At 35.9% G+C, this 16,543-nt stretch overlaps 1 protein-coding gene across 10 annotated transcripts in view; it reads right to left on the bottom strand.

The window, feature by feature from the left end:
• RABGAP1 (RAB GTPase activating protein 1) overlaps window positions 1-16,543 on the bottom strand; it is a 172,951-nt gene that overhangs the window by 85,294 nt on the left and 71,114 nt on the right. For all 10 annotated transcript variants that reach the window (XM_054519399.2, XM_054519400.2, XM_024251732.3 and 7 more), the window contains 2 exon segments: window positions 8,311-8,485; window positions 3,170-3,263 (listed from right to left, as the gene is read on the bottom strand). In XM_054519399.2, coding sequence (XP_054375374.1) covers window positions 3,170-3,263; window positions 8,311-8,485 — 269 coding nt within the window.

Raw genomic sequence — 16,543 nt, 5'->3', positions numbered from 1 at the left:
CCTGTGATTTTTCTCAAAATGTTCACAGAATCCTATGAGAATTCTGCACAACACATTTAAAAGTGATTTATTCTGTGATGTTGGTACCCTAATGCAAGTGCTATAGACAGTTCAATAGTTTTGTCCTTGTTTAGACAAAAACATTATATAAAAGTTGAAGAGTTATGAGCAGAGAGAACAGACATAGTTCTTTGCTAACTCAATCCCTGGTATGCTATGGCCTGTGGGCCAAAATGGGCCTATCTATCACCTGTTCTCGTAAATAAACTTTTACTGAAACACAGCCATGCTTATTTGTCTAAGTATTGTGTATGATAGCTTCTGCACTACAATAGTAGGACTGAGTAGCTGTGACACACTATTAGCCTGCAAAATCTAAAATATTTATTATTTGGCTCTTTACAGACAAAGCCTGCTAACCTTACTAGCTTAATTTACATTCATAAAATTACTTTCAGAATAATTTCATCTCAATGATAATATTAACTTTATCCAACTTAGCAACCTATTTTATACTGACATTAGTTCTTTTATCCATTAAGAGTCATATTAAAATGAACTTGTCACGAGGTCAGGAGATCGAGACCATCCTGGCTAACACGGTGAAACCTTGTCTCTACTAAAAATACAAAAAATTAGCCGGACGAGGTGGCGGGCACCTGTAGTCCCAGCTACTCGGGAGGCTGAGGCAGGAGAATGGCGTGAACCCCGGGGGGCAGAGTCTGCAGTGAGCCAAGATCGGGCCACTGCACTCCAGCCTGGGCATCAGTGAGACTCCGTCTCAAAAAAATAAACAAAAAAAATGAACTTGGAGAATTAGAGCTCAAAGATACTATTAATACTACCACTAAAATCTAATGTAGAGTTAAATAAACCAGCCTTGGGATCAGACTTGACTGTGTTAAAAATTCTGGCTGTGATATTTACTAACTAGAATGCCTTAACCTATGAACCAGTCTCATCTGTAAAAAACAAATACTTTATAAGGCTGTTAGAGTTGACATAGAGCACATAACAGCACAGTGCCTAAAACATGGTAAATTCATTAGTTCTATGTTACTATAACTACAACCATGGCATCCATTATTTTTAATCTATAATAATTACAAATGGTAATTTTATAGACTTCTATTTTCTAAATGAAGAAACAGACTCAAAAGAGTTAAATGACTTGTCTAAGACCACACAGCTTAAAAGTAGGAGAGGTAGAATTTGAAACCAGGTCTACCAGGCTTTAAAATTCCATTATTACAATGCTTCTTATCCATAGAACACATATCCATATAACACAAATAATAATGAGAAAAAATAATGATGTAATGAACTAAAGAAGAGACGCTATTATATTATATCTGAAGACATGACTAAAGCAAGCAAAAATAGTTTAAATATCCTGAAAGATGGCAGACACAGATGGAAACTCAACAAATACATTTGAGGGAATAGGAAGACATGTTAATTAAATGAATAACAAAGCTTGATAACAAAACGAATTCCAAGTTGTTGTATAAGATGCTGATGGGTTCGTGTAACAAAATCTAACTAGAGTCTTAATGCTATATCTACATGATTTTAAATATATTATTATGTAACTATGTCAAAACTCAATTACATTTCTGTTTTAGAGCAGAAACCTTTTTATACAGATAAAATTCCTGCCAGCAGCATCCCAAACACTCCAAACTCAGTGAACTGAAAATATAATTGTGACAAGAGCACCAGAAGTTTTGTCTCCTGATGTAAAGAAATACCAAAACCATAAGAAAACTATTACTCTGGTTTTTTTGCAGAGTTCATTTATTAAAACAACTTGTGTAAAGAGAAATCGTGCTTTGGTTTGCTTTTTTCTCCTGTACACATTTGACATTTTCCAGTGTGGAGAGTGTTTTGTCAAAAGTGTAAAGCATTGTGAGAGTAATATAAAAGCAGATAATGCCCATTTGTAGTCCTATCCCTTAAGGGCATGACATAATGCTTTAAAATTCTGAGACACAGCTTTATTCTAACAAAGCAGTGAAATACTTCAACAGTTAAAATGTCTGAGAAAAACCAACCCCAAAGTAACAGGCCAATAGGGAGTTTATATGACAACCCTAGTATCCAGAATGTCAGAAACAGAGAAGTGTTCAGATCACTTCCAAGCTCAGCTTTTTTCAGCATATACTGGCATCCTACTCAAGGAGAAAAGGAAACTGCATAGATGTCTCACCAACCTGACTTACCAGAATATCTGTGGTCATGTTAATAAATACCTAAAGGCAATGTATTCTTTTTTTTGGTGTTTTTTCTTTTTTGTTTTTTGGAGAAAGGGTCTCAACTCTGTCACCCAGGCTGGAGTGCAGTGGTGCAATCAAGGCTCACTGCAGCCTCGAACTCCTATGCTCAAGCGATCCTTCTGCCTCAGCCTCCAGAGTAGCTGGAACCACAGGTGCGCATCACCACGCCCAGTTAACTTTTTCATTTTTTGTAGAGATGGGGTTTCACCAAGTTGCCCAGGCTGGTCTTGAATTCCTGGGCTCAAGCAATCCTCCCGCCTTGACCTCCCAAAAGGCTGAGATTACAGGCATGAACCACTACACCCATCCTGAAGGCAATGTATTCTTTTTAGATAGCCTATAGGATAGTGCTTCTTAACACTGCTGTCAAACCATCTCTTGAGCTGATGAGAAATTCCTAAAATTTGTGAGTGTTAGTAGGAATTTTATAAGAGATAGTAATCGATAGAGCAGGTAATATATACCATGCTTATGACACTTTGCTCTGTCATTCTAGATACTTATCACAGATAAGGGAAAAATCCTACCTGGGGTCTCTACCATGGCTCTATGCATTGTGTGAACATCCTCTAAACTGACTGTTGTGTATCATCTGAACCACTCAGTGGTTCCTAACCTCTTCAATATAAAAGATACTTTTCTTATTTATTCTGTACATGAATTCCATGTTTGGATAAATATTTTCTCCAGCAATGAACTTATTAGGTTCCTGATATTCTGAAAATTGATTTCAATTCTCTACTACTACTCATATAAATCCCTAAAATAGATCACAGAATGCAAACCTTGCGCTTAGGTTTCTACTACTGGTTCCAAAATTGATTAGTTAGGTAAGATTCTCTACCCATAAAATGAGAATTGCAGATAAAAAGAACTATTGTATCATAACTTACCATTTTGACAACAGTTCTCCCCATGTTTCAAGAATTTTTTCTGCACATTCTTTGGATACATCACCAGATCCACTCAGGAGAGGTTCATCATTATCTATAATAAACAAAACACACAAAAACGGTAACAGAGGTGGCTATGCTAGCAAGAAGAACACTGGAATGTTAAGAGTCAAATTTGAAAGACCTTACTGGGAGCATAAAGTCATAATTTCTCTCTTTTAGTATTTATGGATAAGTACAAAGAAAATAAAAATGGTTCTAGGTAAAATGCTGTAACCTCTTTAATTCTCTTTTGTTTTCCACATAGGTCCATATTATGTCAATTGCAAGAAAAAAAAAGGAGCTATTTAATTATAAAACTATGGGATTCAAAATATGGTATTTTCTCTCATTTTCCAAAGCAAACAGCTTTATGCATGAAAATATGTAAGTCTTATTTAAAACACTTAAAAAATTTCAAACTACCTAAGTGTCCAACAACAGGAGTAGAGAATGGTTGAAGAAATTATAACATATGTATATAATGCAATTGCATGTTGACATTTATGTTTATATAACAATGATATGGTTTGGCTCTGTGTCCCCACCCAAATCTCATCTTGAATTGTAGTTCCCATAATCCCACGTGTCATGGGAAGGACCCGAAGGGAGGTAACTGAATCATGGGGGCGGTTTCCCCCATGCTGTTCTCATGACAGTGAGTTCTCATGAGATTTGATGGTTTTATAAGCATCTGGCATTTCCCCTGTTGGCACTCATTCTTCTCTTTCCTGCTGCCGTGTGAAGGAGGACATGTTTGCTTCCCCTTCTGCCATGATTCTAAGTTTCCTGAGGCCTCCCCAGCCCTGCAGAGCTGTGGATCAATTAAGCCTCTTTTCTTTATAAATTTTGCAGTGAGCCGAGATCGCACCACAGAACTCCAGCATGGGCAATAGAGCAAGACTCCGTCTCAAAAAAAAAAAAATTAAACCTCTTTTCTTTATAAATTACTCAGTCTCGGTCGGGTATGTCTTTATTAGCAGTATGAGAACGGACTAATACAAATGATACGGCAAAATACGGTATAAAATGAAAATACAAAGAGCTTAATATTCATTATGATCTAATCTATGTTATAAAATAGAAAACAGATAGGTATAAACTATACCAAACACTAACAATTGCTCCCTCTGAGTGATGAAGTTATGATTGGTATTTTTGCCTGCTCTTTTATGTTTTTATGACTTTCTAAATTTTCTAAAATGGGAAATATTAATTTATAAAAGAAAACACAAACATACTTTAAAAGGCCAAATTAAATCGTTTCTAATTTAATTCAATTAAGGAAAGTAAATTCAAGTCAGAAGTTAGAGATTATAAGATATGAAGACAGTGAAAAAAGTGGCACTGATCAAGGCATGAGAGGAACTAAAAAGCATAATAAAAGCAGAGAATAAACATGGACTAAGATATCTACTTAATCCTCCTGCTTGACACTCGGGGAGTTTTTAACTTTTTGCTACAAACGGAATCAGGATGAATATATCTCATTGCTATCATCGGGTTTATGCCCAGAAACTGACTTTCTCAGTTTTAAAAAGAATGCATATTTTTAAGAATACTGAAAATTTCTGACAAACTGACTTCCAAAATGTTCTACCAATTTACAGTTCCACTAACTGGGTTACAACAGTACTTGTTTCCATGGATCTTTACCAATGCTCTTTCTAGATTTTGTTTGTTTTTATTTTTTAGCTTAACTTGCCTAAACAAAGTTTGGATCTTTACGCCTCTAATGACTACATGTTGAATCTGCATCTCCAACAGAGACAGCAATTATCTGAAAGCGCTAATTTTAAAGACTCAGAAATCTGTGATACTTCTTATTGAACTTCTTTATATTATAATGCTTTGGACATTATCATCAGTTTTGCTGGTGAGACACAGAAGATGATAGACAGAATGTGAGAGATCTTCTGTATATGGATGAATAAGGTAAAGAAGAGAAAAGGCTAGGCCCGGCACGGTGGCTCACGCCTGTAATCCCAGCACTTTGGGAGGCCAAAGTGGGTGGATCATCTGAGGTCAGGAGTTCGAGACAAGCCTGGCCAACCTGGTGAAACCCCATCTCTACTATAACATACAAAAATTAGCTAGGCGTAGTGTGAGCACCTGTAATCCCAGCTACTCAGGAGGCTGAGGCAGGAGAATCACTTGAACCCACGAGGCGGAGGTTGCAGTGAGCCGAGATTGCGCCATTGTACTCCAGTCTGGGCGACACAGTGAGACTCCGTCTCAAAAAAAAAAAAAAAAAGAAAGGCTCAAGGGCACTAAGGTAAATGTCCCCAACTTCACTATCTTGCAAGACTGGCCCTACTTTCTAATCTCTCAAGTAATTTTCTACTTATTAAAACACCAATAGACTAAATACAACTCTTTGGGGAAAGGTGGCTATGAAAAATGTACTAAAATTTAGAAGGGATGATAATTTCTTCAAAAATATTAGAAAAACTTTTTCTTATAAAATTCTCTTTCACATTTTGGATACTTTCAATAAATCTGGGTAGTGGTAGTTTAAAATCTGTGTTAAGAACCCATTTGCCTAAGGTAGGGGTAGGACAGGCATCTCAGTTTCAGAATGATGCTTCTAAACATGTCCCCTTTATAATTGCTGGGTTTCTTCCAAATGTCTTATGGATAAGAAGCCTCTCGAGAGAAATGTAATCATTTCTTCCCTGGAAGCAAACAATCACAGCAGGAATGGTTTCTCTGGTTTGTACATTGGGTTAGGGAGAATTAAAAAGATAGCATGGCTACACAGTTTTCTTTAGTCCCAGTTCTCCTGTTATTAACTCTTCACTATAAAAATGAATCCTAGGGGGTTACTCATACTGCCAATATTTACTGAGCACCAACTACATATCAGATGTTGTGGTATACACTAGGGAACAACATGAGGTAAAAACAGACACACTCTTTTCCTTCACAGAGCTTATGTTCTAGTGTTCCATGATTTCCCCTAAGGGGTACACACTGCCATTAGTGCTTATCTCTCTCTAGTTAAGAACTATCAGTAGAGGCCTTCTGAACCCCCTAAAATTTTATTTTAAAAAAAGGTATGTCTGCTATAAATTAAAACTTGATGTCAGTCCTGAGAAACCTTTAGTCGGGCCCAGATTTCTTTGTAACCAGCAGATATTCCTCAAAATCTATGGTATGAAGATTTGAGCATTCTCTGGTTTCATAATAGTGTCTTTCTCAATTTTTGTGTTTGTTTTGTTTTGTTTTTATCGCTGAGTGTTAAGAGAGGAAAGTTATGTAAACTTTTACCCACTCTGTCATCTTAACCAGTGTTGACCTAGAAGAGAAACTGCAAACCTCAAGACTGTTACACAACAGACAATTTCAAACAGTGGGAACAATCCACCTTTCCCAGATATAACATATGACTTAAATTGGCTCTCCAGGGGGACTCTGAATTGCATCTCTGACATCAAAAACAATACATGTGCTTTTTCCATACTTCAAAATGCTTTATGTGAACTAAATGCAAGAGATGATGATAGACTACAGCTATGACTGTGGACTCACAGACCTAGATCCAAATCCTGACTCTGCCAATTTCTACCTGTGTAACCTTGGGCAAATTCACTTTTCTGAGATTCCATTTCTTTTTTTTGTTGTTGTTGAGACAGAGTTTTGCTCCTGTTGCCCAGGCTGGAGTGCAATGGCGCAACCTTGGCTCACTGCAACCTTCACCTCCTGGTTACAATCAACTCTCCTGCCTCAGCCTCCCAAGTAGCTAGGATTACAGGCATGCGCCATCACGCCCAGCTAATTTTTTGTATTTAGTAGAGACAGGGTTTCACCATGTTGGCCAGACTGGTCTCGAACTCCTGACATCAAGTGATCCTCCCACCTCAGCCTCCCATGCTGGGATTACAGCCATGAGCCACCACGCCTGGCCAGATTCCATTTCTTTATGTGCAAAGTTAGGTTAACAATAAATCCTATTTTTCAGGATTATTATCAGGATTATATAAATAAAGCATCTGCTTACTATATATTAAGCACAGTAATTGGTGGCCATTAGTATTACTAATAAATGATGCTAAATTGATTAATCATAAGGGCAATGGGAGTTATGGCAAACAGTAGGTATTGGAAACTCAGTGCTCACTCTAAACATGAAGAAAGTCAGTGCTCACTCTAAACTTGAAGTACATAGATACATGTTTTATGGATACATACTTCATTTAACCAAATCAATCATTCTTGCCATTCCCATGCTTTTGTTTATGCAACTTCTTAACTAGAAATTCCAAGGAACTCCACTGATGACTACTAGATTCTCCTTGCACTTAAAAGTCCCAACTGAAAAACTACTCTTTATGATGCCCCACAACATTCCCCACAATGAAAACCGAATTCTCCTCTATGAATTTCCAGAACATTTCCTGTGAGCTTCACATATACAGATACATGGCTCACATGATCTTATATTGTAATCAGGTTTTCTTCCATTAAATTCAAAGCCGTGGTACTAAGTTAGAAATTAGAAAACGACTCTCATTCATGTTTCCTGTGGCCCCTTCCTTCATGCCTCATTAAAAGGTAATTATATCTTTTAATAGAGAATGACAGATTAATTCAATAGATTTAGCCAGAAAAAAAAAAAAAAGAAACAAAGAACCAGTGGATTCTTAATGTTTATCAGTGTAAAACACAGTAATATATAAACATATACATTTATAAATATATTTGGTAAAAAGCGTCATGTGTGCAAGCCACATTTTGGCACAGTGAATTTGTTCCTGCAAAATGAATGTGTTGAGATAGGCACATTTCTTCAGATGTAAGCTGTCTCAAACTTGTTCTAAAAAAAAAAATGTACTAATATACCAAGCTAGCACTACACTGATTGTTTAAAAGGAGCTAATTATAAATCTCATTTTTCCAACTGGGTTACAACTATCTTAAAGAAAACTCAATGTTAATCATTTTTAAATCTCCCACAGCTACTTACATATAGTAAACTCTCATAAGGAATTCACTAAATGAATTATAAATGCCATATCACATTATCAATCCCCTGATACGATTTTAATAGTTTGCACGGTCCTCCACCCCCAAAAATAAATTAAGCTATCCCTACAGTTTACCTTCCTCTTCATCATCTTCTGGAGGAGAAGGTATCACTGAACTCTGCGATCCAGACTGTGGCAGGCGAACTGAAGGACTGGCTGTAGTTTTCCTCCTCTCTCTTTCTGATTCACTTTCCAAGCATACAACTTCATATAAAGTGTCAGTATTATTCTTTCTCTCCTTTTGCTTTATCTTGAAGATGAAAAAATATTATTTATTAAGTAGTAAAATTCTTTGTTTTTAATTAATTGCAGTATTTTTAATGTTTTTAATTGCAGTGATCTCAGCTCACTGCAATCACTTCTGATTTCATACAGGATGTGAAAATAAATGATTTTTTTTAGTATCTACATTAGAAGTAACTTTTTAAAACAGAAAAGCATATATTTAGATCTTAAAATTCTTAGGAAAATTGGGCATTTACTGAGCAGTACTCTAGTTCTGCTTCAAACCATATTGGTTTGTCTTCAAACCATATTGGTTTGTCTTCAAACCATATTGGTTTGTCTTCAAACCATATTGTCAAGTATCCAACTACCAATGTTTAGCCAGTGTCAACTAAAGAGCTAACAGTTCTGAATCTCCCAAATTAGTTAAGGCATCCTTCAAGGTTTCCTATATAAAAACTACACAGAAAAAGTGTTTTAAATTACTCTAAAACATAAACTTTAAGACTAAGAAAATTATCTTACTTCTAATGTTCCAGTGTTTTATCCCCACTCCTTTTGCTTAAAACAGTGTAGAGAACTTTTTCTTCAACTGAAAGCTACAACTTGGAGTTGGGGTGGGGTCAGGGGGAGGTGAATGGCAGAGAACACACCAACAGTAACCACAAAAATGTTGATTACTCCAATTGATTGTATTTTGGTTTGATTTTGAGGCAAACATATAATTTAAACTGACCTAAATTAAAAATTTAAACCAGGAATATAAAACTTTACACTACAATACATTTTTTAAGTACATTAACATTCCATATTACATGTAAGTCAGTATACTAACATTCTTCCTCCCATATAAGGAAGGTAGCATGAAATATAAGGAAGAATAAAAAGAGAGAGCTATAGGAAAAGGTACAGAGAAAACTAGAAAGGTGGCTATACAAAAATATATATATACACACATACCAAAGTAAAAACACAGAAAGGGAGATGGGGGAATAAGATGTTCATGAGCTATAGAAATATCAGCCAGAGCAGATTTTTATCACTGCAATGTTCATTTGGGTTCTTAAAAAAAATTAACCCTATCATGGAAGTAAGGCCAAGATAGTGGCAACATGCTCTTTCAATATCATCTTGAAGCACTGTTTAATACAGAAGTCAGTAAACTTTTCTGTAAAGGGCCAAATAGTAAACATTTTAGGCTATATGGGCCAGTTGTCTCTATTGCAACTACACAACTCTGCTGTTATAGTGCAAAAGCAGCCACACAATAAATGAGTGAGTCTGGCTGTGTTCCAATAGAACTTTATTTACAAAAACAAGTGACAGGCCAGGTTTGACCTACAGGCTGTAGTCTGTCAACTTGGTTTAACATGTCCACCCAAGGATTACTTAATTTTCTAGATGAATATGCCATTTTGACTTAGCTACTTACTATTAATTAAGGACTCAGACTCTGAAGTTACATGTTAACCTATAGATTTGTGTCCGGGAGATATGCAAATGATTTCTGTCCAAGAGAAAATATAACCCAAAAGTTACCTATAGGATATTAACCAGTTTTATTTCTGACCTAGTAATCTTATTGTAACATTCTTTTTTTTTGAAAGGAAGGACCATGTAAATCCAAGTTCCTCAAGTACTCAGAATTTTGCTACCTTTCTGGTTCTCTCATTAATTAATACACTGAATTAGAATATTTGATACATGTTCATTCTAAATTGATAATTATGATTTTTAACTCTTGAAAATTATACTTTAATAAGAAAGAGAATTTAAAATTTTTGTTTTGTTATAAATTGCTCTTTGAAACATCAGACAATTGGTATCCTAAACAGTTCAAAGATCAGCAATAGCTCTTTTTTTTTTTGCAATGGAGTCTCCCTCTGTCGCCAGGGCTGGAGTGCAGCGGCGTGATCTCGGCTCACTGCAACCTCCGCTTCCTGGGTTCAAGTGATTCTCCTGTCTCAGCCTCCCGAATAGCTGGGATTACAGGAGCCTGCCACTATGCCCAGCTAATTTTTTGCATTTTTAGTAGAGACAGGGTTTCACCATATTGGCCAGGCTGGTCTCACGATTTACCCGCCTCGGCCTCCCAAAGTGTTGGGATTACAGACATGAGCCACCGTGCCTGGCCAGCAACAGCTCTTTATCTTAAAAATAAACAAACCAACGTGGTCCACTTAGAAACTCTTCTGTATGTCATAATGACCAAAGGACATGCTGCCTTTTGAAGTCAGATAAATACAGTCAATTACCGGACCAAACTTGTAAGTCAAGGACTCTAACTATGAAAAATGTTAATTGTTGAAGCTGGATAACAGTACATGGGGATTCATTATATTATTTTACAATTTCTGCATATGTTTGAATTTTCTATAGTAAAAAGCTTTTTGAATTATATATGTTAAATACAAAACTTTTATATATTAAATTATACATATAATTTAAATGTAAATTTTAAATTATATATAAAATTTAAACATAGGTTTTAAATTATATATAAAATTTAAACAGGTTTTTAAATTAGATATCTTATATTTATGAAATATATATGTTATAAACATATAAAATAATTAAAAGCACTCAGATGAGACAAAAGAGGGTAGACTTGAATAAATGGAAAGACATCCCATGTTCCTGGATAAGATGACTCAACATCATAAAGATGTCAATTTTCCCCAATAAAAACATCAGCAGTGGCCAGGCGTGATGGCTCATGCCTGTAATCCCAATACTTTGGGAGGTTGTGCATTTTGGGAGACCGAGGTGGGCAGATCACCTGGGCCCAGGTGTTTAAGATCAGCCTGGGCAACAAAGGCAAAAGCTCATCTCTTTCTTAAAAAAAAAAAAAAAAAAAAAAAAAAAAAACTTAGCCAGGTGTGGTGGTGCGCACCTGTGGTCCCAGATACTCAGGAGGCTGAGACAGGAGGATCACTGGGCCTGGGAGGCAGAGGCTGCAGTGAGCTGAGATCGTTCCAGTGTACTCCAGCCTATGTAATAGAGCAAGACTCTGTCTTAGGGAAAAAAAAAAAAAAGCCAGGCTCAGTAGCTCACGCCTATAATCCCAGCACTTTGGGAGGCCTAGGCAAGTGGATTACTTGAGGCCAGGAGTTCAAGACTAGCCTGGCCAACATGGTGAAAGCCCATCCGTACTAAAAATACAAAAAATGAGCTGGGCCTGGCAGCACATGCCTGTAATCCCAGCTACTCTGGAGGCTGAGGCAGGAGAATCGCTTGAACCTGGGAGGCGGAGGTTGCAGTGAGCCAGGATCGTGCCACTGCATTCCATAGCGAGACTCTGTCTAAAAAAAATAAAAATAAAAAACCCAAAAACAAATGAAAAACACCAGTCTTTTTTTTTTTCCAGAGCTACACAAGTTGAACATAAAGTTTATATGAAAAATAAACAAGTAAGAAAATCCAGGAAAACCCACAAAAAAGAGTATTTGAGGAGGGAAGGTAGACCTACCAGATATAAAAACATATTATAAAGTCTACACATTGTCAGGTGCAGTGGCTCAGGCCTGTAATCCCAGTACTTTAGGAGGCTGAGGCGGGTGGATCACCTGAGGTCAGGAGTTTGAGATTACCCTAACCAACAGGGTAAAACCTCGTCTCTATTAAAAATGCAAAAAATTAGCTAGGCGTGGTGGTGCGCCCCTGTAATCCCAGCTACTCGGGAGGCTGAGGTGGGAGAATTGCTTGAACCAGGGAGGTGGAGGGTGCAGTGAGCCGAGATCACACCATTGCACTCCAGCCTGGGTTGACAGAGTGAGACCCCATCTCAAAATAAGTAAATAAATAAATAAAAATAAAGTCTACATAATTACAACCATGTGATTCTAATGCAAGACCAGTGGAACAGAATATAAATACCAGAAAGAGGTTCAAACACACATGGAAATTTCATATATGATAAGTATAGCATTTCAAATCACTGGGTAGAAAAGTTAATAGTTTTTAATGAATGGTGTTGGGAAAAGAGAATAGCCATTTGGAAAAAGATTAAATCAAATCCACACTTTATGCTATATACCAGAGTACATCGGAATAAAATACTAATGAATCAGAAATCTAAAAGAGTAAAATGAAACCATGTAAGTAACAGGAGAGTAACAGAAGAGTGTATTCTTTTTGTAACTTGGGAGTTAGGAAAGCCTTTCTAACTATGATCCCAAATCCAGAAAGGTTTAAAAGAAAATACTGATATATTCAAGTACATAAGAAGAAACTGCATGACAAACCCAAAAAGAATCACCATGATGTAAGCTAAAAGATAAGTGACAAACTGGGAGGACTATCATATCTCAAAGGGTTAATCTCTTGAATATACAAAGAGGTTCTGAAAATAAAGACGAAAAAGATCAAAGTCAAAGAGAAAAATGAGCAAAAGATATGAATAGAAAATTCACAGAAAAGTCACCCTTATACATTAAAAAGGCAGAGGATAAACTAAAACTACTCTTAGACACCACTGCCTCACAGATCCTTAAGTCTGACAACACACTCGACAACCCTGCAGAGAAACAGGTATTCTCATACCCTGTCCATGGTTACACCTTCTACAGAAGGGAATTTGGCAAATATAACAATAGCATATATACATTCACCTTATGTGTCAGTGATTATACTAATAGGAGTGTATTCTAAGATGCACTTTCATAAAATCAAATAACACATACATAAGATTCCACATTGCAACATTATTTGGAACAGCAAATGACTGGAAACCAGTCCAAGTGTCCATCAATAGCGGACTGGTTGAAAAACCCATAGTTCATCCAAATAGGAGAGTACTAAATAGCCATTAAAACGGAAATGAGGAAATCTCTATGTACTGATGTGGAATGATCCCCAGGATATATTAAGTTTAAAAAGCAATGTAAAGGATAAGACATATGGAGTATGCTAATTTTTATTTCAGAAGGAAGTTAAAAATATATAGAATTTTATCTTCACAAAAATGAAATCGGGATAATAAACCATAAACCAATAATAATTGTTATCTATGGGTATGGAGGTAAGGAGATACAAATGGAAGCAGACTTCTGAGTATACATTTCTACATAATTATGACATTTATAAGTATTTTATATATTCAAAAAAATAAAAAGGAAAAAAAAAATCCCAAGTCCCTAAGCTAAAATAAATGGAAACAAATGAACCTAATTATATGTCCAATGGTAACAGAACCACAATAAAAAATTATTCCCAGTGATTTTTAAACAGCAACCATTTTATAATCTTACTGAAACATATTCAAAGGACAAAAAGAAGTTCCATAGAATCTTAAATTTCACTCAATAATTCTATTATTAACTGCAAGACTTTTTTAGTTTGTTTTTTTTTTTTTTTGAGATGGAGTTTCACTCTTGTTGCCCAGGCTGGAGTGCCATGGTGCAATCTCGGCTCACTGCAACTTCTACCTCCCAGGTTCAAGTGATTCTCCTGCCTCAGCCTCCCGAGTAGCTGGGATTACAGATGTGCACCACCACACCCAGCTAATTTTGTATTTTTAATAGAGACGGGGTTTCGCCATGTTGGTCAGGCTGGTCTTGAACTCCTGACCTCAGGTGATCCATCTGCCTCGGCCTCCCAAAGTGCTGGGATTACAAGCATGAGCCACCGTGCCTGGCTGACTTTTTTAGATTTTGATGAAGATAAGGCAAATAAATTATTTACTGTTACTGTAAATAAAATATATGCATATAAATATTTTTAAAAGAAAATACTGTAATGTCAAATTATTAATGAAAATATGTGAATGAACTCAACTGAATCAGGTAAGTATCACCAACAGATACTAAAAATATTAGTTAATTAGTTATTGGCTGGGCATAGTGGCTCATGCCTATAATCTCAGCACTTTGGGAGGCTGAGGTGGGAGTATCATTTGAACTCCAGTTTGAGACCAGCTTGGGCAACATGGTGAAACTCCGTCTCTCCAAAAAATTAAAAAATTAGCCAGCCATAGTAGTGCACCTTGATCCCAGCTACTTGGGAGGCTGATGCAGGAGGATCACTTGAGCCCAGGAGGTCAAGGCTACAGCGAGCCGTGCTTTTAATACTGCACTCCAGGCTGGGCGACAGAGTGAAGGAAAAAAAAAACAAAAAATACGTTGTTGAGAGACAGGATATTTGGAAGTTGCCAAAGTGTCACCCCCAAAGATTACTTGCTAAGTGTCAAGAAAAACCCTATTTTACAAAGGAGAGATCCAGTGGTCACCACCTTAATTAAGTGATCATACTTCCCATCAGAAATACTGGAACAACCTAATATCACACACCTCTCAATTCAGCAGTGGAGTGGAAAGCATTTGGATATTTTTATCTTGAGAGGAATGTGTATGCCACACACATACACTCTCAGCAAATTAAAATAAGAGGCCCGCGTATCCAGTTATAGTTATACTAATTATCTGTACAACCTTGGCCATACCACTTAGTCTTTCAGATATCAGCTTCTTCATTTATAAAACGGTAATTTTATGAAAGATTTTAAGACCCCTATAGTTTAATTGGCAATAAAAATTACATTATTCTATAGTTATAAGAATGTTTAATTGGTCTTTTGTTCGCCTTATGTCACTATTGGAAAATCTATTCGTTAGATCATTTTCTTGCTCTTTCAGTAAGTAGCATAAGAAAATTTAAGTCCAAGAAAGCAATCCTCCTGTCCCTACTAATTTTTAGTTTCTTCTCTACTATGATGCTATCTTAATATAACAGTCTCACAGATGGGAAGGCTTCCAGGATAAAAGGAATTGCTGAGTCACCAGATAATTTTAGTGAAAGGAAAAAGAATCAATTTTTAAACACATCTTAAAAAGCATTTACATATTATTTTCCTATACTGGCAGCAAAAAACAGAAATGCAGTATGTTGTATATTCTTAAATTTGCTTTGTAGCATTGTTTCCTTTGCAGTCTAAGGAGAACTGAAAATGGTTAAAATTTTAAATTATGCTTAATTTCAGTAAATCCTAAAAATACTCTTATAGATGAAAAGACAAAAGTAGCATGTTTCTCTGGAGAGTGTCCTGGCTGAGACTTTTAAAAGGCTTAGCTATATGTTTTGTTCATATAACATCCCATAAAATCTACTGCTAAATATCTTTGGATCTCAGTTTCCTCATCTATAAAGTGAAAATACTATTTATCCTCATTGAATCACTGTGAAAACTACATAAGATTTTAAAAAGTGAAGTAGCCAAGACAATGATGGTCACAGTTGAACCTCAATTACTTTTTAATGCCATGAATGTAAAAGAGGGAATAAATTTAGTTTATTAAGTTACAAGGGGTGAGATTAACAGTGTTCTAAATGCTTTAAGACAGCGAAAAGTTGTTCAAATTCTTCCCATTCTACCTCTCCTTTCCCACTCCCTAGCACTCCCCCTAAATCCCCACACAAACACAAAGACTTATCCAAATAAGGAGAAAAATAAGATTATCATCAGGAATTTCCTGCTGTCCCCCGAGCTTCCACATACACACTTCTGCTTTTTGCAAAGAAAATAGTGAAAACTCGGCTTAAGTTTAGTTTGTAGCCTTAACAAAGAGTCCACAGCAGTCTCTTAGGCTGCATCTCAGGTATGTTTTTGGCTAGTTTACCCTGTCAAGTCATTTTTTAGCCTAACTAAAAAAAAATTAAGTTATTAATAGAAGTTATGTTATTATTTGAATAACATACTGTATGAGAATATTTTAAAAGTTTTACATTGAATTAACATGCAGCTCTGATTATGGTTGCTAAAAATAAAAAATAAATTTTTAAAAATAAAATTAAATAAATTTGTTTCCATAGAAAGATATATTCTTCTATACTCAACCACAAAACCTTGTAAACCCATGCAATCTTTGAATCCAAGGTTGTATAACATTAGATGTCAAAAGGAAATGCAAGATCAGGGGAATCTTATTTATGTTCACTAAAATGAGATTAAAGGGTTATTAGAACGCTAATTAAACAGAAATATTTTTACATACAACTTTTACTAAAAATTATTATACAACTATTCTCAGGCCAGTAAGTAAATATATATATATATAAAATAAAAATATATATACAACTAATTTCTATT

Source organism: Pongo abelii, chromosome 13, assembly GCF_028885655.2.
Source record: "Pongo abelii isolate AG06213 chromosome 13, NHGRI_mPonAbe1-v2.0_pri, whole genome shotgun sequence".
In the NCBI taxonomy this organism is placed as follows: domain Eukaryota; kingdom Metazoa; phylum Chordata; class Mammalia; order Primates; family Hominidae; genus Pongo; species Pongo abelii.
This window is presented reverse-complemented; position numbering and strand designations above follow the sequence as displayed.